Raw genomic sequence first — 22,692 nt, 5'->3', positions numbered from 1 at the left:
ACGGCAAGACTCTAATTGACTCAATTTTACAGAAATAAGGACTTAATTAAGAATATTTACAATACGATGACCTAATTGAGATAACCATGCACAAATAGAAATGTCCGAGAGGATTAAACCTATTTGTTATAAAAAAACATTTGTTTATAATTAAAAAACATTTCTTATACTACTACTCTAATGATACACGTGCAAAAGTTTTTTTTATAACTTGCAATATTAATTAATCTTATATTATTTGTAAAAAATGTAATAGGTTTTCATCATGTAGGGTAATTAAACCTTAAGTTACTTGGGTTTTGTAATCGATGAAAAATTACATACATCTGATTAACTACTCACTTATTTTGCAATAATTTACTCATTGATATCAAACATTTCCTGTTAGTACCATTATTACGTATCCTTAGCTAAAATTTAACATCTTAAATGATTTCTCTTATGGGTATAAGCCTTGAAGTTCCATGCTTACCTAGATGGGCTTTCCACTGGGATTATTGGGCTCTTTTTTTTTCCTATACTTCCATAAGTTTTTTTCTTGCGCTCCCATATTGAAAACATCTCATTTTGTTTTTCTTCTTAAAAAAATAACTTTTAGATTGGGTAATTCGAAAGCTTTTTGAATTGAAAATAAAAAAATGATTTCTAGATTATACAATTTAAAAATTTATTTTCTTAATTTTTTGTTCAGATTATAAAATTTAAAATATTAAAAATATTATGGGATTGTAAATTTAAAAGTTATTTAATGTTTGAGTTGTGTGACGTAGGAGTTATTTAATTTCTAAATTTATAAATAATTATTGATGAATTTATGATTATTAATAATTACTAATAAATTTCGTTATTTATTGATAAAATTTATTAATAACAAATAATTAATTTATTTATTGATGAATTTTTTAAATTTGTCAATAAATTCAAATTATAATATATTTTTACTATTAGTAATAAATTGAATCCATCGATAACATATCATTTTCTTGTAAGATCTTACATACATAAAATATCTAACCTAACATAGAAATATAAATATAATATATATATATATATATATATATATATATATATATATATATATATATATATATTTAAGAATAAATTTTACTTTACAAATTGATTGTATAAAATTTATTAAATTAAACTTGTATTAATATATTAAATAAATTTGCAAGGTATGATATATTTTTCATTATCAACTCACTCCTAAATATATAATCTAACTTTTTATGTTGTCCAATTTCTAACGTGAATGGAATTGAATATTTTACATTATTTTGAAATATAATTAATTGCAATTAATGATAAACGAGAATGGTATATCCAGTTGAATATTATGTAATTTCACAATCATGTCTATTTAAGTAATAGAACTTTTATACATATATTTATAATGATCCATCCTGAATTCACGTTGGTTTGATTGAAATATAAAAAATATTTTATACTGTTAAAACATGTCCGAGTTATGAAAATTAAAAATCAATTACCAAGAATATTTAATTATTATCTATATTAATGTATATTATTGATCCATTAACAAATAGATTATAATTTTTATTATTAAACATATATACCTTCAGTGTTTAATAAAAAATACATTTTAAGATTCAAATGTATGATAAGTAATTAATTAAATTATTACAAAAATACATTATATTTGTGATGGTTAAATTACAAATTTTAGTGATTAAAAATCACTACAAATAAAAAATTTGACAATTAAAATATCTATCAAATCTGTACATGTCAAAAATGGTTTATGACCAAAGTATTCTAAAATGTTGGTAGATTTGTTAGAAAAGAAAAAATATATATTAATCGTTAACTCTAAACAGTTATATTTAAATAAAGTTCCATTGATTTGCTAATGCTATCTTTCATCCATTGCCAGACCTCATATAATATACCAACTCTCCAAACAACATTAATGGTTTTGTGTTACTGTGAAACCTGTAACATAAACCAAGAATCAACATTTTATTCACCTTCTCAACTATCATTATGACAATTTCATACAAGATAAAAATCTCTTTTACTCTCCACTCTAATAATAATAATCCATGTAGAATCTGTTGCCATGAATTTCTGCATTGAATTACTAACAAATAGCATAGACAAACTATAACTACATTATCAAGTATATATTTAGTGACGATTTTTTACTATTAATTTCGAAAAATTAAAATAACATATTCCAAATTTATATATTTAATTATTGTCATTAATATAATAAAAATTAATACATAATTTATTATAATTGTAATTACGAAAGAAATCACATATATTTAAAAGATTGTTATTTTAAAATTTTTGAATTCATTGATAATTGAATTGGAACTAAAATTTTCCGTTCTTTTTTGTCAATGTAAATAATCATGTTGTGAACAAGAAATTCATTTTTTTTATTTCATAATCTTGTTTTGATAATTTTTATTGCAGAAAATGATCTTTTAACTGTATAAACAAGAACAGTTAAAAAATAAGAGGAATTAGACGATCAATCAAGTAAAATATCATTAACTTTTGTCAAAGATTGATATAATTCTGGTTAATAATTTCTTCAAATCTGAATGGTTATGAGCATCAATAATAAAATGTTGGAGTTAAAATTTTAAACTAGTCTTCTCTTGCTCACTACAAAAGTTTAAAAAATAATTTATCATAACTTAATCAAAAATTCAGATACATTACTATAAAAAATCTATAAGAATCAAGTCACAATTAAAAACTAGTTATTGAAAGACACATATTACATTATTTTTTCTCTTATATTTATAAAAACTGAATATACAAAAGCTCAAAAGATTAAAAAGAACAATAATAATAACTATTAAACTAATATTTTATTATCAAATAAAACAAGAAAGAGTTATATGAAGGAAGGAAAATAAATGATAAATGAGAGTAAAAATAACGAGTTTGTATCTAATTTCTTTTTTTAAATAAAAAAAAAACATGTGAGAATAGAAATAAATACAATACGTATAAATTTAAAAGGTTTCAAAAAAATCGGGACCATAGAGACAAAGGAGAAGGCATTCATGAAGATCATAGATGATTTGGGAAATTTGTTTTGTTTTCAAAAAATTTCATACATATCAGTAGGTCTTGTCTTGACCTTCTTGCTCACACAAGTTCCTTTGTTTCGAGAATCTCTTTTTACTTTCGAAAATCTATTTACATGATTTGTTTTTTGAAATTTGGAACAACTTAAATATAAATTGTTAAGCAAATATAAGCCGTTTAACACAATTTATCCCAATAGTTCTTTACAAATTAAAGTTGAAGTTTTCATCAACAAATTGCCTTTAACCAAGAAATCGTATTTTCTCAATGTTAAATTCGTAAGAACCACTATTTCCCTGCACAGAAGGCTCGAGAGTGTTTGTTAACATGATTTTAAATCTCTAATACATGATTTTTATCTATTGTTTTGGGGTGAAATCGAGTTCAATGTTTTATTGTTACAAGTTGTTTAAGGTTCGAATGTTTGTTCTCATATCACCGTTCGTTCATTTATGTTTGAAGATTATCTGTAAAAAAATATTTTGATATCAAAGTTAGTAAATATTTGATTACTCAAGTATTGTTAAATGTTATCATTTACTTCTTTATCTCAAACATGTATTTATAGATTTCAAAATGAGTTTCGAATTAATAATGACCTAATTATAATCCAATTGATAATAATTATATTTTGTTATAAGTTAATCAATGTTATATATAATCACATTATGGGATAATCATTTGGTTTATGGATCACAGTCATTCGATCTCAATAATAATTTATGGTTGTTTTTAGGTTTAATAGGTTCGGAGGTCCCTATATTTGTGGGTTCGTTTCAATTGGGTCCTTCAATTTTGAAAGTGATCAATTTGGTCCCTAATTTAACAAAATTGAGTCAATAATACCCTTTCCGTTAAATGCAATGGACTTCATTAACTTTTTAAACATGTGGTATGTTGAAGCATCCTTCAAATAAAATTGTGCCACCTGCAAATAAAAGGATGCCTCAACATGCCACATGTTTAAAAAGTTAACGTCGTCCATTATATTTAACGGAAAGGGTATTATTGACTCAATTTTGTTAAATTAGGGACCAAATTGATCACTTTCAAAATTGGAGGACCCAATTGAAACGAACCCACAAATATAAGGACCTCCGAACCTATTAAACCTTGTTTTTATGACATATTTAACGATCTAATGTTGACCAGACAATTATACGATACAGCTATCATTATAAAAAGTATTCACTTCCTCCAAAAATAAGTTAGTTCTCAATTGCATCTTTCCGACAAAGATCCTCTATTGTGTTCTTCAAAAATTGAACGTCTCTCTCTAATGAAAGCAATTTTGGCCCACTACAGTACACAAAAAGATTCAATGCAACATTAAGATTTATAATTTAAGGCCAATATGTATGAAGAACCCATGACCACATTCCGCAGAATTTGGATGCCAAAACAATTTCCACATGACATGTTTATGTTAACAGACCTTAGTTTTTGACAACTGATTTGGAAGCATTTGAAACTTTTCGTCACAAGGACATGTTAGGTTGGCAGGACTTGGCGATAAAATGTCTCAATGTCAATTTTTGTTTACAAATTTATGTTACTAATATTTTTTTATATCTATATTAATCGTTTTTAAGTAAACTTTAGAAAACAAAAATAAAGATAATTTTCATTTATATATTCTTACTTAAGATTAAAGAAAATAAGTTAAATATATAAGTGGATTAACAACTACTTTATATTATATATACTATATTTGATATATAAATTCTATTAATTAACTTGATTTTATGCTTATCATATATCCAATACTAATTAAACTTGAATTCAAATGTTATAAGAAATTTAAATTACTTTCAATTTAAAATTTTAAAACAATAAATTTATGATATGTTATTGTCCAATATAAAACTTACCCTCACACTTAAATTTCTAAAAATATCTCTCAAATATAACAAAATTTTAACTTTTGTTTTCTTATGAGAAGAAGAAAAAATAATATAATAAAAACATAATATTACTCTCCCCACAAAACCCTAATTCATTTTTTACATTTTAAATTTTAATAATTTTAATTTAACTCCAAATCAAATCAAAATATGACTTTATAATATATACACAATAACTTTTTAAAATAATTATACTCTTAATCGTAGACCTAATTATAACTTAAACTAAACAAATAATAATCCTAATAGATTTAAATATTATATATATGACTGAAAATATTAACAGAGTTTTAAAAATGAGTCTGTATTAGAGTGCAAAAAATTGAGAAAAGCATGGAATGAAAGAAAAAGCATAAAATCCATGATTGATCTTATTGAGAGGAATTGATTGTAAGTATGTAGATGCTTTTATTACAGAGAAGGTGGGAGACAGCAGGACAATTTATCATCTCCTGGCAGTGCATGCTTTAAAGTCTACACCTTTTTTTCTCATACTGTGATACACTGACACTACATAATAAGGGATAAATTAACCTCTATTTCTAAGCAATCTTTTCTCTCAAACTTTACCATTATTCCATCTCCTTTAATCATTCCACTACACTCCTCTTTTTCTTCCTTCTCTTTGCAAATACAATTTTTAATATATATTATCTTGCCTTTTCTCTTTTAATCAACTCTGCAAATATTCTTAGCTGCAAAGAATATAATTTCAATAATGGAGACCACATATTTAATTCTTTATTCCACCCAATCTGACTTAGATTATTTAGGTAGGATTATTTTAATTCATTATCTTTGATCAAATTATATAAATGTTAAATGTCTATAGAATAAAACACCTGTACTATGCAAAATTAATTTTATAAAATAAATTTCAAAATAAACTGATTTACGTTCACATTTTTATAATTCAAAACAAATTTGTTACAAAACTTAGTGTAAATTTTTAACGTAGGACAAAAGACAAAATTTGTTTTTTATCACTTCTATTCAAATTTGCTATCTTAAAGGAAAAACACTCACCTAGCATTGACTGTGAACTTTCTGTTATAATTTAAAGTCTGCTTACGTATTTTACTTTTTTTTTTTGCAAAATAAGAAACATATAAATTAAACATATAAATTTATTTTAAATTTAAAAACTTAATTATTCTTTTTTCCCTTATAAATACTTCTGAATAAATTAAAAGTTTCACTCACACTTGGATGAAGATATGGATTGTTTTAATATTTTAATTAGGTTTAGTAATTGGGTTTACTGTCCTGTTGGTATCTAAGCTTTTATAAAAGTTTTGTTTTTACTATCCTAACAAAAAATTTAACTAGTCATACTTTGTGGGAAAAAAAATGATTAATTTTTTAACTTTTGTTGTCGATTAACCGCATTAACCAATAATCTAATTATGAAGTTGTTGACTTACGAAAAAGTTATTTAGAAAGTTAACTGAGTTAAGTGAACATGGAAGTATATTTGAACACACTCACCACCTAATCTTCTTTTGTTGGAGATTGAAGTGAAAAAGCAAAATTCTAGATTAAAATTTTATCATCGACATCATTATATTTAATGCATAATAAAATTTTATTTCATATTCATATTTATTAGAAATAATATATATGTATATCTATTTATATCCATTACCTTACTATTTTAAATATTAATTAAATCTTTTTTATATAACAAGTAAAAATTATAATAAATAAAATTTAATATTACTAAGTATTCCAAAATATAAAAATATATATTAAATATCAAGAAAGAAAAATAATTGTATAAATATGAAAAGATCAAATAATAATTAATTAAAATTAAAATAATTATAAAAAAGATATAAAAAAATATCAAAGGTTATAATGCATAAAGAAATGTTAATACGAATTTTTGAAATTATCTAAAAATTAATGTATTTTAATAATTTATAGAAAAAATAATAATAAATAGAGATGAGACAAGAATCATTCTCGTTACACTTATATAACTTTTTCATACACTTCTAATTTTTTCCAAAAAATTTTAAAATGGTAAATATAACCTTCAGTTAAAACAAATTTCACTAAAATAATTGTTTTTTTATTTTTTTTTTCTCTTACCTTCAGTTAAGATTCTTTTAGATTTCAAAAATTAGTTAAGAACCATTTTAAAATATGTCGAGTTCTTGTTTTAAAAGTTGATAAAATCTTAACTAGATTTTGAAAGTGAGACGAAAATTTAAATAAATTTTGAAATCTGACAAAATCTTAATCAGTTTTCGAAAAATTATTAAGATTTTATCGAATTTCAAAATGTTTTTAAATAATTTATGATATTTGGAATTCAAATTATTTTTTTTAATTTTATTTTTGTTTTTGTTTTATTTTCTTAATTTATGTATTTCAAAAATTTTGTTTTTTTTTAATTTATAGGTTGCGAATAGGTTTTTAGGTTTATTATTTCTTTTTGTTATATTTTGTATTTTTTTCTTATTTTGTAATTTTATGTTATACTTTTTAATTTTTTTATTTTTTTTAAATTTTTTTATTTTTTTTAACTTTGTCTTGCGAATAGGTTTTTAGGTTTATTATTTATTTTTATTTATATTTTGTTGTTTTTTCTTCAAATTATTTTAATTTTTTGTTACATTTTGTTGTTATTTTTAAAATTATTTTTGTTTTTTATGTTTTGTTAATTTATTTTTGCAAATAGGTTGTTAGGTTTATTTATTTTTTAATGTATTTTTTTCAAATATATAAATAATTTATTATTTATTATTGTTAGTATATTTAATTTTTTGATGAATTTTTTTGTATGTATATTTTGGTTAGTATATTTAATTATTGTTAGTATATTTCAAATGTATATTTTTTTGTATTTACGACATTAGTTCGTAAAGAATTGATGGAAGAACTTGATCTTGCTCACGAGGGCATGATGTTAGTGAACCAGAGGAATATGTTGTTGTTTCGAGGATGTTGCTCAACAAGAACCGGAAATAAGTGGATTTTCAAGAAATTCAAAAGACATATCACTCTTTACTTATTACACGGAGCATGTTGCATATGTCTTATGGTAGGGCCGAGTTAGTACATAACTTGAATTTTAACGGTTAAGGAGTAGTTTGATTTATTGTTTTATATATTTTGTTGTTATGTAGGATCGAAAAATAAATAAATTTGGTTCTCAACTTAAAGGGACACTCACATTTTCTTATGCCGAATACACTCGAATGAACATCAAGTTTGTACTTCTTGTACTTATCATCCTTTCACAACCTAACAACACAAATGTCTTTCTTCCGGATTCTTCAGTTATCGTTAATAATCACAACAAATCCAAGATCAAATGTAATCCTTCGAACCTATTCAATTAACTCATCGCGTAAAGTTTGACGGATTTCAAAATTTTTTGAACTCTTAACCGACTTTCGAAATTCGATTAAGAGCTTACCAAGTTTTGAAAGCCAATTAAGGGTTTACAAACTTTGAAATCCATTGAACCCTTAACTGGGTTTCAAAATTCGGTTAAGAGCTTGTTGACTTTTGAAAGTCAGTTAAGGGTTTGGCGACTTTAAAAAATCGTTAGTCCCTTAATTGACTTTCGAGATCTGGTTAAGAGATCGTTGGATTTTGAAAGTCAGTTAAGGTACAAACGATTTTTGAAAGTCGTCACACCCTTAATTGGCTTTCCAAAACTAACGAGTTCTTAACCAGATTTTGAAATCTATTTAAGGGTTCAATGATTTTCGAATTCCATAAATAAAGGGGTTCTTAGTGCACTTACCTAAACTGTGAGCTTCCATACCTCAAGCACCTCACACAACAACAATGTAGGACCACTAGATGACCACTAGATGAACACGTAGAGACCACCAATGACACAAAAGGACCACACACAAAATACACAACCAAGACCACAGTGAAAGAACAAAGAAAAAGAAGTGAAGTGCAATGAGAAAGAGTGAATGAAACGAGAGGAGGTGTAGGTAAATATAGAAGTTTCATTAAATTGAGTTTGGTAATATGCATCAATCAAGTCCATTTTTGTTCATGTCTCTAAATAGTTAATGTTGACTTATTGGGCATGATGTAGTGAGAATTTTGTTGTGTGGTGGCATTTGTTTTCTGACATTTAATTCATAAGGGCTTTCATATGTGAAAATTTGGGATTAGGGTTTTGAAAAAAAATTAATCACGTTTATGAATTAGGGATTCCAACAACGAAGAAGAGAAGTGATTTTATAGTACTCATAAATCCTCTGCTAAATTTCAATTTGGTAAAGATTATTGTCAGCCTGTTTGGAATCACCAAACGACTTCGCTCCAAGAAAGAGAGATTGAGATTTACTTGGAAAATGAGATATTCCAGTAACCGTACGTAGTAGCTCTTGAACAACGAGAGAAAGCCTACCCAATTCTTTCTTTCACTAGAGTAAGTATACTTGTTTGATTCATTGGTCTATTTTTTTCCTTATATATATTTGTCTGGTGATGCAGATCTTGAACTTGATTGTTATCATTCTTTTCCACCTTTTCTGTTTTCATATTTTTGTGTTCTTTATCACAACTTATTTTCTCACTAAAAAAATGTGATGTACTTAGGAATATAAATTTATTTGCATTAGTATATTTTTCAATGGTTGTTTCACCTTATCTGTGAACATTCTAATAATTAATTTTATTTCTAAAAAATCAATCGAATAAACTTGATTGATAGATATTAACAATTTGAAAAAAAAAGTTAATATTTAAAAAAAAATCTAAGTAAACATGTCTTGAATATTAGGACAGGAGAGATAAAAAAAATCGATAGATAAAATTAATGTCACCATATAATATCATTGTTACATGACAGGAGAGATAAAAAAAATTATAAAAGGGAACAGGACTAAAATAGATAAAACTACAACCAAGGACTAAAATAAAATTATAAAGAAAATTGAGGAAAAAAAAATGAAAATCTTAATAATTTAATTTGACATGGAAAGTGAGTGGCATAATCCTGATTTAACAATCCTAATCTGTGTGGACTTTTGTCTTAGCAAAAGCGTGACTAAATCCATGGAATCCATATTGCTTCTGTGCTTGAAGTTGCCATTTGGTAACACAAAGTCCACCATCACTGCACATTCTTCATGTCAGATGAGGATCAGGACCGCCACCATCATAACCTTCTACTCATCAATAAATAAATAAATAAAGTATATTTTATATATATATATATATATATATATATATATATATATACGTGTGGGTGGACATACGTGTGTATGTGTACGTATTCCGTCGCTCTTTTCAATTTCGTGGTTATCCATTTATGAAGGAACAAAACAAAGGGGCAAAAAGGAGGAGCAACACATGTCATGCACAACATCTAGCCTGCAAAGACTTTTGGTAGTATATATACAACAAATCACGATCCTTTCTCATATATAAATAAATAAATAAATAATTAGACTTAATGTTTTCTAAACAAGAACTGAAGTTCAAAAGTTATGATTATTACTAGAAAAGATTAATTAAAGATAATCAGTCAAATTTCTAAAGAACTAGTCATCGTGATATTTTACATCAATGACAATAAAAAATTAAACTTCTAGATAAAAATGTTACTTAACCATATATTATATAAATTTCCAGCTGCTGATAAAAATAAATTATATTTCCAGCTGTTCAATGATATTTTGGAATAAGAAAATTAAATAAGTGACAAACTCAAATAGCCAATTTGATGAGTCTTTTGACTTAATCAAGAAATGTAAAAATAATGAAATATGAGACTAATTTAAATAAAGGATTAATATTATCTCTTATTCAAAAATTTAAGATAATAAAATATATTTTTTATGTAAAACTCAATTTTTTTTATATAATATAAAATTTAAACTCAAACTTAAATTTTTAATATTAATAAAAATAACTAAAACAAAAAAACTAAAACAAAAGACTGTGTGAATTGCAAGAGAGCCCCTCCCTACACCATTATTGAGACAGCTAGGTAACCTTTCCTCCGCACCTTGTTTGAGGAAAGAAAAATGACTGAATACTCACTTAAATGAATTTGGGAAAAAGTGATTGAATGAATTTAAAAGGATTTGAAGGTAAATGTTTTGTTGTTTATTTGAGTGGACTTTGGAGGTAAGTGAAAGTGGATTTGAAAGTAAAGTTGGTGAGAATTAATGTAGAATTTGATTGATGTGACAGATTAAAAAAATTTACTTCCAAAATCACTCTCACTTACCTCCAAAATTCACTCAAATAAACAACAAGTTTACCTTCAAATCTCTCAAATACATTCAATCAATCTCCTCTAAATTCAAGTGAACAAAGTCATTATAAGAAAACATATCGTATTATCAAAAAAAAAATCACATGATTAAGTGTGTATTTAGAATTTAAGTTTATGCTTAATTTAATCTAAAAAAGCAGTTCAAAAAACAAATATTGTCTCTTATCTATATGTTTTCCTCACACAAACTCCAGATCTCTGAACAATATGAGGTTTTTATAACATTTTTCATAAATTAAAAATCTTGAATGTGTATCACGTAATGTATTAAATGGAAGCATGAGCTGGTCCGAATACATTAAACAATTTATAAGAAATTGAATGGCTACAGTTGGAAGCAGTTGGCTGGTCCATAATCTAAAGTGTTCCTTGGTGGGGGCACCTAATCCCTGGTTTGGTTAACGCAAGATCAAGATGATCCACATCATGTCATCAAATTAATTGTTGAAGATGATATATAGTGCAATTTCCATCGGAACACTTACAAAAAGTCTCTTCCTCCCCCACCTAATTAAAACCAACAAGAAAATATAATATTAAAACTATTGAAACTATAAATTAAAGTTTATTTTAACAAAATTTATTATTTATTAGATATAATGTTATAATATTATAATATTATTATCAGAGAACTCATTAATATTATACCTTGAAGTAAGAAAATGGTGAAAATAGAAAATGTTGAAAATTTTACATTGATCACATAAAAAATTAATTTACAATATATAAAAAATGGAAATTTCATTCACAACTCAATTTTATAAAATTAAATTAGTATTAAAGTTTATTTTTTAATAAATTCCTTGGTGAAGCGACAATGATTTGTGTAATTAAGCATATAAGAAAACAAAATGGTTTGTTTAAATTAGAGGCTTAAGAGTGTTATTACCCAATGAATAAGTAAAGTTATAGGTTATAACTGTTGTTAAAATCGAATTTGGATGTCTAAACACAGTTGTTCCCACTAATTGTGGAAAAAAAAAGCCACGTTTTGGGGGGTTGGAATACTTAGTTCTCAATTAATGGTTGAATTGAGAAGGTGCCCACTTAATTAATACATTTCACTTCTCTGATCTTCATTCCAAAATATACTGTATTGACTCATTCTCATATCTTCTATCATTTATCATTTTTTTTTTCATCCTCATCATATACCCTCTATGAGTCCCATCTGTTATTTTCGATAAACTATTCCTAAATATTTAAAAACTCAATTGTTCGTATGACAAATGCATTGACCAAATACTTTGATAATTCGGATTATTTTTAATAGGAATGGATAACTATTAAATATTAAGTAGTCTTATTTTTTCGCTTTAATGTATCATTTCATATTTATGTATTCTATCATTTAATTAAATTAATCTCATCATTTTTCGTACTCACTCTAATTATACCAGCTCATTGAGACTTTGAAGTGATACATGGAATGTCATTCTTAAATGTTACGTTTATAACTAATGATTTCAATCATTTTATTTTATGGCAATTATTTTAAACAGTTCGAATATTGTCTCTGCTTCCCAGCAGGGACATAATTATAATTTTGAAAAATTGAGCTGGCATCATTTTATATATATATATATATATATATATATATATTTTATTTAAAGGAAATTGAGAGAGAGCATGTATAAAACAAAAACGACTCTCTTGAGCACATACATACCCAGTTGCCACACTTAATGCTTTGACCAACTCTCTATTCTTTTTTTAATTTTTGGTGTAAATCTCTCTTTATTATATTCCAGGTTTTAATGCTTTATCCATTCCGTCACTTTTCTTGTTACCCCATGTGCTAAAAGCAAATTCTCTTTTACTTAGCCTTCCATTCTGTTCCTTCCATTTCTCAAATCAGACATTTTGGCTTCTACTTTAGTAGTTTGGCGTACAATTAGCAGCTAAAGCAAATCTCTCTCTCTTGCTCTCTGTCTTTCTTTCTTCTGCTGTCCCATTCTAAACAAATACTGACTCAGATGAAAAATGAACAGTTTTTGAGCTGATCTTGAGGAAATTTAGGCATGATCTTTTCCTTCTCATAAAGTGATAAAAGATCAGATTTTAGGAAACAAGTTCAGAATAATAGCTGCCATGAAGGAGTTTCCTTCTTGTTTTGGAGAAAATGGTGTTCAGGTTGTTGATTCCTCCTATTCAAGTACAACAAGGGGAGCTCAAAATGTTGTTACTTGTGTCTATCGGTGTAAATTAGGAGGCCGTTCGTTCTTGATTACTGTCTCTTGGACCAAATATTTGATGGGACAAGGCTTGAGTGTGGGAATCGATGAGTTGGGTAATCATTGTCTCTGCAAGGTTGATATAAAGCCATGGTTGTTCTCAAAAAGAAAAGGGTCAAAGAATTTGGAGGTTGAGTCTAGCAAAATCGATATACTTTGGGACTTGAGCTGTGCTAAATTTGGTTCCGGGCCTGAACCATTGGAGGGATTTTACTTGGTTGTTGTGTTCAACCAAGAGATGGTCTTACTCCTTGGGGATCTGAAAAAGGAGGCATGCAAGAAGATTGATAGTGACTATGCTTGTGCTAACTCGGAAGCCGTTTTTATTGCAAAGAGAGAGCACATTTTTGGCAAGAAGTTTTATGGTGCAAAGGCTCAGTTTTGTGACAAGGGCCAAGTGCATGATGTGAGAATTGAGTGTGACACACTTGGGCGTAATGATCCATGCCTTGTGATCCGAATTGATAGCAAGACGGTGATGCAGGTGAAGCAACTCAAGTGGAAGTTCCGGGGCAATCACACTATTTTGGTGGATGGCCTACCAGTGGAAGTGTTTTGGGATGTACATAACTGGCTCTTTGGAAATGCTCTGGGAAATGCAGTCTTTATGTTCCAAACTTGCATTTCAACTGAGAAGATGTTCGCAAGCCAATCTGTTTCTGATCCTTCTGTTCTCACATGGGCTTACTCTCAGCAGTTCAGGGATTCCCAGTTGCAAGGTCTTGGATTCTCTCTCATTTTGTATGCTTGGAGAAATGAGTAGTCAGTATAGGAGATAAGTTATGAAATCTTATTCTTGAGTGCTAAACAGGTAATGCCAGCCACACAGTTTTCAGCAATCATGTGATCAAATTACATGAAACTCATAAACTCGTCTTTTTTCTTTTTGCCTTAGTACTTTCTCTCTTTTTTTCTTCTCTTTAATTCAATTGCACGTATATATATACAACTAGCCCTTCATATTCCTTCCATTAGAACTTCTGGAATAACCTTCTTGTGGTTTATAAATCCCTGAATCAATTTCTTGCTGAAATTAGTCATTAGATATATGGTTTACTGAGAGATGAAAGATGCGTAGAACAAAAGCTTTTTGGTGGGTTCACTGTTGTCAAGGAATTTCTGCTTATAAGGAAAATAACAAGCACGGTATAGAGAAGCTTTGATTGACTTTCGCCTTGACGTTTAACTTAAACCTTAAGCTTCAAATGTTTTCCATTTTCAACGATCACCCAGAAACAAAAGCACGATTTTGACAGTTTTGATGGACTTTCAGTTCCGACGTATAACTTTAAGCTCAGGCTTCAAAGTTTTTATTTTGATTTCCATTTTCAACAACCACCCTAAAGCAACAGCACGACTTTTGACCTTTTGAACAGGACTAAGTTCTTGCTGATAGCTTAACTTTCACAACCTGAAAGGATATTGGCCAGGTTTCCATCAACCTTTTTAGAATCTTTTTCTATTCATACCGGGGAGGAAAAGAATGTGCCAAACTTATTTTATTCTCTCCAAATGGTTAGGGTAAATGTCCTAAATTGAACATATGTATATGTGTGTGTGCATACATATATTCATTCTAATGTCAAGTGAGGTAAATGACCAAGCTATGAGCCTTTGATATACAAAGGGATAACTTTAATTTCAGTGTTCTATGTGTTTGTAATTTTCAACTATTTTGCTTGAAAATTATTTTGCCTTCGACTTAATTGATGGTGATACTTAATGCTCATGATGGTGGACTCTGCAGCAGATTGTTTCGCTATTTTTTCCCTATGAAAAGTCCTTCCCACTTCTTTCGCTTTTAAGCTTTCGTTAGATAAAGAACATCTTACGAAACTTTAATTTGGTGAATTATCCGTCTTTTATTCCTCTTCTAAATTCTGAATACGTCTGAATAAATTATGGACGACTTTTTGTACAATACAAAAGCTAACAACGCATTTTTTAACGATAACTACTGCTTCGTAGCTCTGACCGAAGCTTTTGAAAATATAAATGCTTCTTAGTTGTGACAGAAAGATATTTTCAAAGATTGAGGGAACAATCCTCTAATTCAATTCAACCAAACCAAATCATAAGTTCCATACGCATGCGCGTCCAGTGTGAGAAGACAAGGTCAAATATTTATTATACAGAGTGTTAGTTTTCAAGACTTGTACATCACTCTGTTATCTCCAAGCCAATTGGCAGTAACACAACGACTACTCAGTAATTGAATATACAAATACAAGCAGATACACAGAGCAAGAAAAGAAGGCGTAAAAGATGGATACAGTTGGGGTAAGAATAATACGAATCACTGATTCTTCCCTTGACCAAATGTGTCTTCAACACCATTTGTAACTCTTTCTCTGCGCTCAGCAATCATCTCTGAATATGCCTGACAACAAACAAAATTCTTGCTGAAAATTACTGCAAAAGCATTTGAAAACACGAGAACTCAATCTAGATTCTTAATTCTCTTTTAATAAATGTCTTGTTATCGGATAGAATTTAGAGCTATTAATCTTCAATTAAGAACACAACTGAATTCTTTACTTATTTTTAACAGAGTTCTATTTTATTTCTCAACTAACACACAAGAGAGAACCCTCATTTTGACATGAAAAATTGATTCCTTTTTAAAGCTTAAATAACCTGTAGTTGCTTACTTAAGCAACTTATGTAATAAGTCCTTTACTTTACAAACAATCACTTTAAGTGTAATGATAATTTAACAAAAAGAGATGAATTTAACTTCTGAAATAAAAGGGGTACTGAATGTAAGCACATGCATGATTCCACACTCCACATAACTTTCTCAACTGCAAACTCTAATACCATGTAGAACATGTAGTGTGTTTGGATGAGTTTTTCCGTAAGTCCTTCTAGGAAAAAGGAAAATAACAAAAAAATTAGTTCACTTCTACACAAGCTAAAATTAGCTAGTGTAAAAGTTAAAAAAAAATAGAAAAGTTATATAGGAAACCTCCTCTACATTAGTTCATGTACAAACTAATTTTAGCCTATAAAATATTCCAATTTATTTCTTATTTTTCTTTGCAAGAATAAATTTATGGAAAAACTCATCCAAACATGTTCATTTATTGATAATATATCTAATATCATTCTCTCTAGTTTCAAGAAAGACACGAACCATATCAACATCAATTTCTATTAAGGAAACAAGACCTGAACAAATCACTACATAAACCAAAATTGATGCTTCATTCCCTAAGCATGCCGAAAACCTCTGACTAAAATCTGGCAGGTACCTATGAGGGCGTAAAACGACATGAAATTTTAATCACTACAAGTGCTCCATCAACAAAAGAAAAATTTTAAGGTAATCTCAAATTCCCACTGAATCGAAGATTCATAAGCTCAGACTCTAACGCTAACCACATGTGCACTTTTATGTTAACGCAATATCTAAAGAGCACTTTCAGAAGTTTTGTGAGATGTCACAAGCCTTTTAATTCTTTTATCACACACTAATTGCTTTCAAGTATATGAAAAAGACTACACTGATATTTGCATATATTACATTAACTTTCTTTATTTGTTTTAAAAAAAAAGAATGGAGTATATCCCTTGCAAGAAAACTTCACCTGACGTCAAGCTAATTTAACGTCTAGATGAAGTTCTTCAAAAACATTTTTGGAAAGAAAATAAAAAGAAAAATTATAATTAATTTCTCCCAATTGTAGAAAAATTCACTTAATGTTGTTTTGTCTTATTTTTCTCCCTAGAAGTAGAAATTACTGTAGAAAAACAAGGTCAAGCATGTGTTCCCTTATAGTTTTATACCCTAAACCAGAATAAGCACATAAAGAACCATGTTATGAAAAACAAGAGAAAAAGATAAAAAAAGAAATAACGTAGTGCTTACGAACCTTGGGATAAGAATAGAGGAAAATGTACCACCATGCAAATATTAGCGACGATACAAAGGAAGTGACTAAGAGAGAATTCAAAATCAACCAACTAATGGCAATAACTGCAAGCCCCGTGAGCGCTATTGTCCAGGGTTGACACCTAAACAAAATATAAAAAAGGATAAACAATCAACCACCAATGACGAAGTGTCACTAAACACCAAAAAAAATGTTAAATTATGCTTTCAAAATTCCAATATCAATGTACAATTACAACAATTCGGTAGACCAAAATACTTACTTTAAAAAAGAAATTAGGGATTAAAAGGGCATTTTATAGAAATAATTGGAGAAGGTGACCAACCAAGAGGGTTTGGTGTCCCAAACAGAATCGTATTCGAGGGAGAGGTGGTTGAGGTAACCCTCCATGTCGTTGACGACGCCATTTTCGTCGAAGAAAGAAGGGTCTTTGGAGTCGCTGGGATTGATACCAAAGACTACGGTTTTGTTGGGGAACGATGTGTGGAAAGTGAAGGAAGAAGGAAAACGGTTATGCGAATTCAGATTGTGGGTTTGTGTGGATAGTCTATTGGAGAGTGGAAATGGCAACACCGACATGAGTACTATCATCGTTTCAAGGAACACCAGTTACTACTGTCTGCAACTGCAAACCCTGTAAATAAAAGGACATTGGATTTGCCAATTTATTCAGTTTCTTTTTTTCTTTGGGAATATTATCATTACTATTTTATTTGTACATAGTTTCTAATAAAATTTAATTAATTAAATTATCTTAGAGCCATCAAAATCACCTATCTCAATTAATCCTGACTTAGATGCCTATTAAAATAATAATAAAAAGTTAACTAGAAAACCTTTAGGTTGAAAAACACAGCCAGCATCAATAAATGTACTCTTATTTGTTAAGACTTATAAGAAATTCTCAATTAATAAAGAAACTTCAATGCTGTTTTTGAACAATGAGAAATAAAATTATGGATAAATATTTCTTTAGTTTTTTTTAAATTTTTAATAAAAATTAGAATAAGTTTTTTTTCAAAATTTTGATTTAATTTAGTCTCTTAATTTTAGAAATATGTGAATTTAATTTTTTTAACTAAATTTTATTAAATTTGTTTAATGTTTAAAAAACATTTCAATAGAGTTTTTTATATTATTTGATATATTTTCATTTCAATGTTAGTTAAAAAATATATTAAATAAATTTAATAAAATTTAGTTAAATAGACTAAATTAATTCTAAAAATAATGAGAGATTAAATTAATCTAAAGTTTTTTAAAAAAATTAATTTTATTTTTTACATAGAAAAAAACATATTTAGCCTAATAATTATTTGTTATATTGCAACATGGTAATAAAGCTTAAGATAAAAGTATTTTATTGTGGTGAGATGTCTTTATAATCCAATTCACACACATAACTAGAGGGAGATTTTTCTTTATAAATTATTTAATTTTAAAATTGGTAACTAAAAGAATAAAATTAAAAAATCAATGTGTGTATAATTTATATATATAATTATGAATATAATTTTAGATAAAATAAATTTTAGTTATTAAAATAAAAATTATTATAAGTAAGATTAAAATTCTCATATGATTCTTATATTTGTATAAAAATCTCTGTTCAGTCCTCTTATTTTAAGTTGGGTTTTCAATTTAAAAAATGTGATGTATTTTACTTCATTTTGTTAGTACATAATTGGCAGTATTAACTTAATCTCGTGTGTGTGCTGTGTATATGGATATTATTTTTTATACAATAATAAAGTTATTATTATATTTATAAAATTAAATATAAATAATCTTATAATTTTATTATAAATAATTTTTATTTCTTTTGTACATAATTTTTTAATTTAAAAAATAGTTAAGTTTTAAAAAAAAGGGTTAAATTAAAAAAAAGTTAAATTTATAAAAACACTCACTTAAAAGATAAAATTGGTAAAATAATTATTTTGATTTAAAAGGTTATTTAAAGGATAAAATTAAAAAAAAATATGGACACTAAAAAGGAAAATCTTCTTTATATATAATAAATATAAATATTGTCTTACAATATTAATTAAAAAACTAAGAAAAAAATAAATATTCTTTAATATAAAATCATCATAATTAAGAATTTATCTGTTATATTTTAATTTAAAAGACTTAAAACAAAAAATAAGAATAAAAGAGATTAAAAATATTATTTTTAATTTATCTTCATTATTTATAAAAAATAATTATATTAAAAATATCCAGGTAATTAATGTTATAAGTTCATAGCTACAATATCAATTTTTCAATACAGCTATTAACTACCTACTTTAAATATTGATTTTAATGATTATCAAACTTGAAATAAATAAATAAATTCAGTCTTAGGTCTTTTAATACATTTACAAGTTAATTATTGGATTCAATAAACTCGTATAAATTTTTGTGGATAATAACTTTTCGTGAGTATTTAGTCCTTTTATGTAATATGGAGAACAATTTATTTATTATAATACATGTTTATTTGTTCAATCTCACCAAAAATTTAATGCTTGAAAAAGTTATTTCACATACAAGTTTACAAGTCATTACTTTATATTCGATTTCAGTACTAGATTTGATAACTACATTTTGTTTTTTATTTTTATCAAGATATAATATTTCTTCCAATGAGAATATAATGCCTTGTAGTAGAATGTTTATTTATAAGACATCCTGTCTAAATAGTATTACAATATCTAAAAGTTGGGATTTTCTTTATCTTTATACAATAGACTTTACCCTAGAGTTCTATTTAGGTATCTTAAGATGCAAATGATAACATTCCAAGTACAAGGATTTTACATAAACTGATTAAAACACTCACCAAAAAATATAGATCAGATTTATTAATAATGAGAAAATTAAATTTCTTATACATCTCTCAAGAACTATATCAAAGAGAGGTTTACCTTGACATGCTATTAATTTTTTATTTGGATTCACATGGTTATCTATCGATTTACAATCAACCATACTTTTTTCTTTTAATATATCTAAAACATATTTCTTTTAGAAAATATAATGCATTCATCCACTTCAATGTCTAGAAAATATTTAAGAATTTCAAGATTTTTTTTTTCAAAATTGATTTCATAGGTGTTCTTTTAGTTGGGAGATTATAATGACATTATTTTCTATAATAATTATGTCACAATTAAGTAAACACATTTTACAAGTGAGATATTGTTGTATAAAAGCTGACAAATTCCCAGAATATCTCTGAGGATTTCAGAACTAGCAAGGATCTCTAAAAAGAGTATAAAATAAACTCAGAATAATTTTAGAAGAGGAAAACAAATGATAAGGAGAGAAGAATACTTTTGGTGTGTATTTAGAATGGAGGAAAAGCTCTTTATTTATAGAGCTAGGAAAGAATAAAATCAATAAAAAACAATAAAAGCCATTAAATATTTTACCGTTGGAGCACTTAATAAAATGAATTTAAATATTATTGACAATTAAAGTTTTGAACGTTGCAATCCAACGTTTTTCTTTTGCAATAATCTAACATTATTACAACAATCTCCCACTTATTGCAAAAGAAAAATAAGAAACTTTTATTCTAGGTCTCAAAGGATGTACATCAGAGTTGGTATAGAAAGCTATATGAACCACTCTTAGATTTAGAAACTTAACACACAGTGTAATTGGTATAACAAGCTATACGAACCAAAGACACTTGACGTGTGTTAGAGGTTTATCAATCACAATACACCCCCACAATCCTTGTTGTTATCGCTGTGTTGCGCTTACTAGGCCATGCACATGCCCGATATTCATGAGTGCTCTAGAGATCATGCCAAGATCTCATGCAAGCGGCCCCACTTGACACTCATATAGGTGATTTCATCAAATCATACATCACCCATAAGGGATATGAAAATCATTAAAACTTTGTTTTAAGATAAAATTCTATGACCATATAGAATTTTAATGACAAAGTTTAGCATCTCAATAGATGTCAGCCATAAGTCCTTAAGATTGTTGTATTGCGTAGTATTTCCTGAGGCGTGTAGATTCACTATCCTTAAGGACTTATCCGCGATGTATTGCGCAAGTCCTCTAGGATACAACAGGAACTTCCCAGAATATCTCTGAGAATCTCAGAACTAGCAAGGATCCAAAAAAGTATAAAATAAACCCAAAATAATTTTAGAAGAGGAAAAGAAGAAAAGAGAAAAAGAGAAAACTGCTTTTGGTGTGTATTTGGAACAAGGAAAAATTCTCTATTTATAGAGCTGGGAAAGAATAAAATCAATAAAAAATAATAAAAGTCATTAAATATTTTACCGTTGGAGCACTTAATAAAATGAATTTAAACGTTATTGGCAATTAAAGTTTTGAACGTTGCAATCCAACGTTTTTCTTTTGCAATAATCTAACATTGTTACAAGAGATATAACGATAAAAAATTATCTCAGTGCATTTCATTCTAAAAGTTTGAACAATGTCTCTAAATCAAACATAAGGAGATTACTTGAAACTATAGAAAGACATGTGTAGCTTGCATAAATCTTAACAGTTTTTGAAGTAATCATCATCATGATAAACCTCATTTGATGTATCATCTTGCATTAGGTTCATAGGTTATTGACAAATGTTAGAGATGAAGACCTTTAAGTTGACTTTAAAATATCAAAATTTGTGTCATGTTCTTGAATTGATTCATTTACTAACTAACTTTAATCAAACTCAATTTTTTTATCGTGACTTCCTTATATCAGGAATTTCCTTTCCAAAAAGGTGGTCTTCTTACCACAAATACTTCAAGGTTAGGAGGTTGGTAAAAATAATATCTCATTATCTTTTAAGGAAAACCAATGAATTTAAATTATCAACTTGTTTCAAGATTTTATCAAGTTATATATATTTTCACAAGAATAACAATCACATACAACATAACTTTATGTGTTTGATATTTGACTTATTCTTTGCATATCTCACAAGATGTTGTAGAAACTTTAAGTTGCAAGTAAGTTGTTACTTTTAAAACATATTCCTATAAGTTTAATACAAGATCAACAAACCTTATCATAGATCTTATCATACCTAGTGAGGTTTGATTCCTTCTTTCAAAAAATGGCATTCACTTTAATTTGGTCAACATTGATTTTGTAGTATTTGGGTTTGGTCACACTACCCTTTTCCCCAAAAGATTTCTTTGAGGTATTCCGACTACCATGACAATATTTTTTTTTTTGTTTACAATGGTATTTGTTTGGTTCCGATAATCAATTAGGATATCCATATATATATTCATCTCACATTATTGTCATTAATTACAAGTCTTCTCTTTGTTTGTATCATATACATCCTTCAAA

The 22,692-nt window shown here is 27.2% G+C and overlaps 2 protein-coding genes across 3 annotated transcripts; one reads left to right on the top strand and one right to left on the bottom strand.

The window, feature by feature from the left end:
* Window positions 1–12,909: 12,909 nt before the first annotated feature.
* On the top strand, window positions 12,910–14,440 carry LOC108347951 (uncharacterized). The gene has a single exon (XM_017587415.2). The coding sequence runs from the start codon at window positions 13,330–13,332 to the stop codon at window positions 14,233–14,235; it is 906 nt and encodes a 301-aa protein (XP_017442904.1). The 5' UTR covers window positions 12,910–13,329; the 3' UTR covers window positions 14,236–14,440.
* A 1,052-nt stretch (window positions 14,441–15,492) lies between these two features.
* LOC108347953 (uncharacterized) lies at window positions 15,493–18,017 on the bottom strand. 2 transcript variants are annotated; one of them, XM_052873972.1, is made up of 4 exons: window positions 17,694–18,017; window positions 17,348–17,489; window positions 16,293–16,339; window positions 15,493–15,852 (listed from the first exon to the last, which is right to left on the bottom strand). In XM_052873972.1, the coding sequence occupies exons 1-4, from the start codon at window positions 17,957–17,959 to the stop codon at window positions 15,837–15,839; spliced, it is 471 nt and encodes a 156-aa protein (XP_052729932.1). In that variant the 5' UTR covers window positions 17,960–18,017; the 3' UTR covers window positions 15,493–15,836. The 2 variants fall into 2 exon arrangements, with proteins under 2 accessions (XP_052729932.1, XP_017442906.1); XM_017587417.2 differs by lacking the exon at window positions 16,293–16,339 and having other exon boundaries at window positions 17,694–18,016.
* Window positions 18,018–22,692: the final 4,675 nt, after the last annotated feature.

This window comes from Vigna angularis, chromosome 2 (genome assembly GCF_016808095.1).
Source record: "Vigna angularis cultivar LongXiaoDou No.4 chromosome 2, ASM1680809v1, whole genome shotgun sequence".
In the NCBI taxonomy this organism is placed as follows: domain Eukaryota; kingdom Viridiplantae; phylum Streptophyta; class Magnoliopsida; order Fabales; family Fabaceae; genus Vigna; species Vigna angularis.
The sequence above is the reverse complement of the archived record's forward strand: the minus strand, read 5'-3'. Positions and strand labels throughout refer to the sequence as shown.

Coding starts and splice junctions, on each gene's coding strand:
- LOC108347951 (XM_017587415.2), top strand. CDS start 13,330: ATGAAGGAGTTTCCTTCTTGTTTTGGAGAAAATGGTGTTCAGGTTGTT.
- LOC108347953 (XM_017587417.2), bottom strand. CDS start 17,959: ATGATAGTACTCATGTCGGTGTTGCCATTTCCACTCTCCAATAGACTA. Junction 17,490..17,693: donor TGGGACACCAAACCCTCTTG/GTTGGTCACCTT, acceptor TATTTTGTTTAG/GTGTCAACCCTGGACAATAG. Junction 15,853..17,347: donor TCCTCTATTCTTATCCCAAG/GTTCGTAAGCAC, acceptor GTTTGTTGTCAG/GCATATTCAGAGATGATTGC.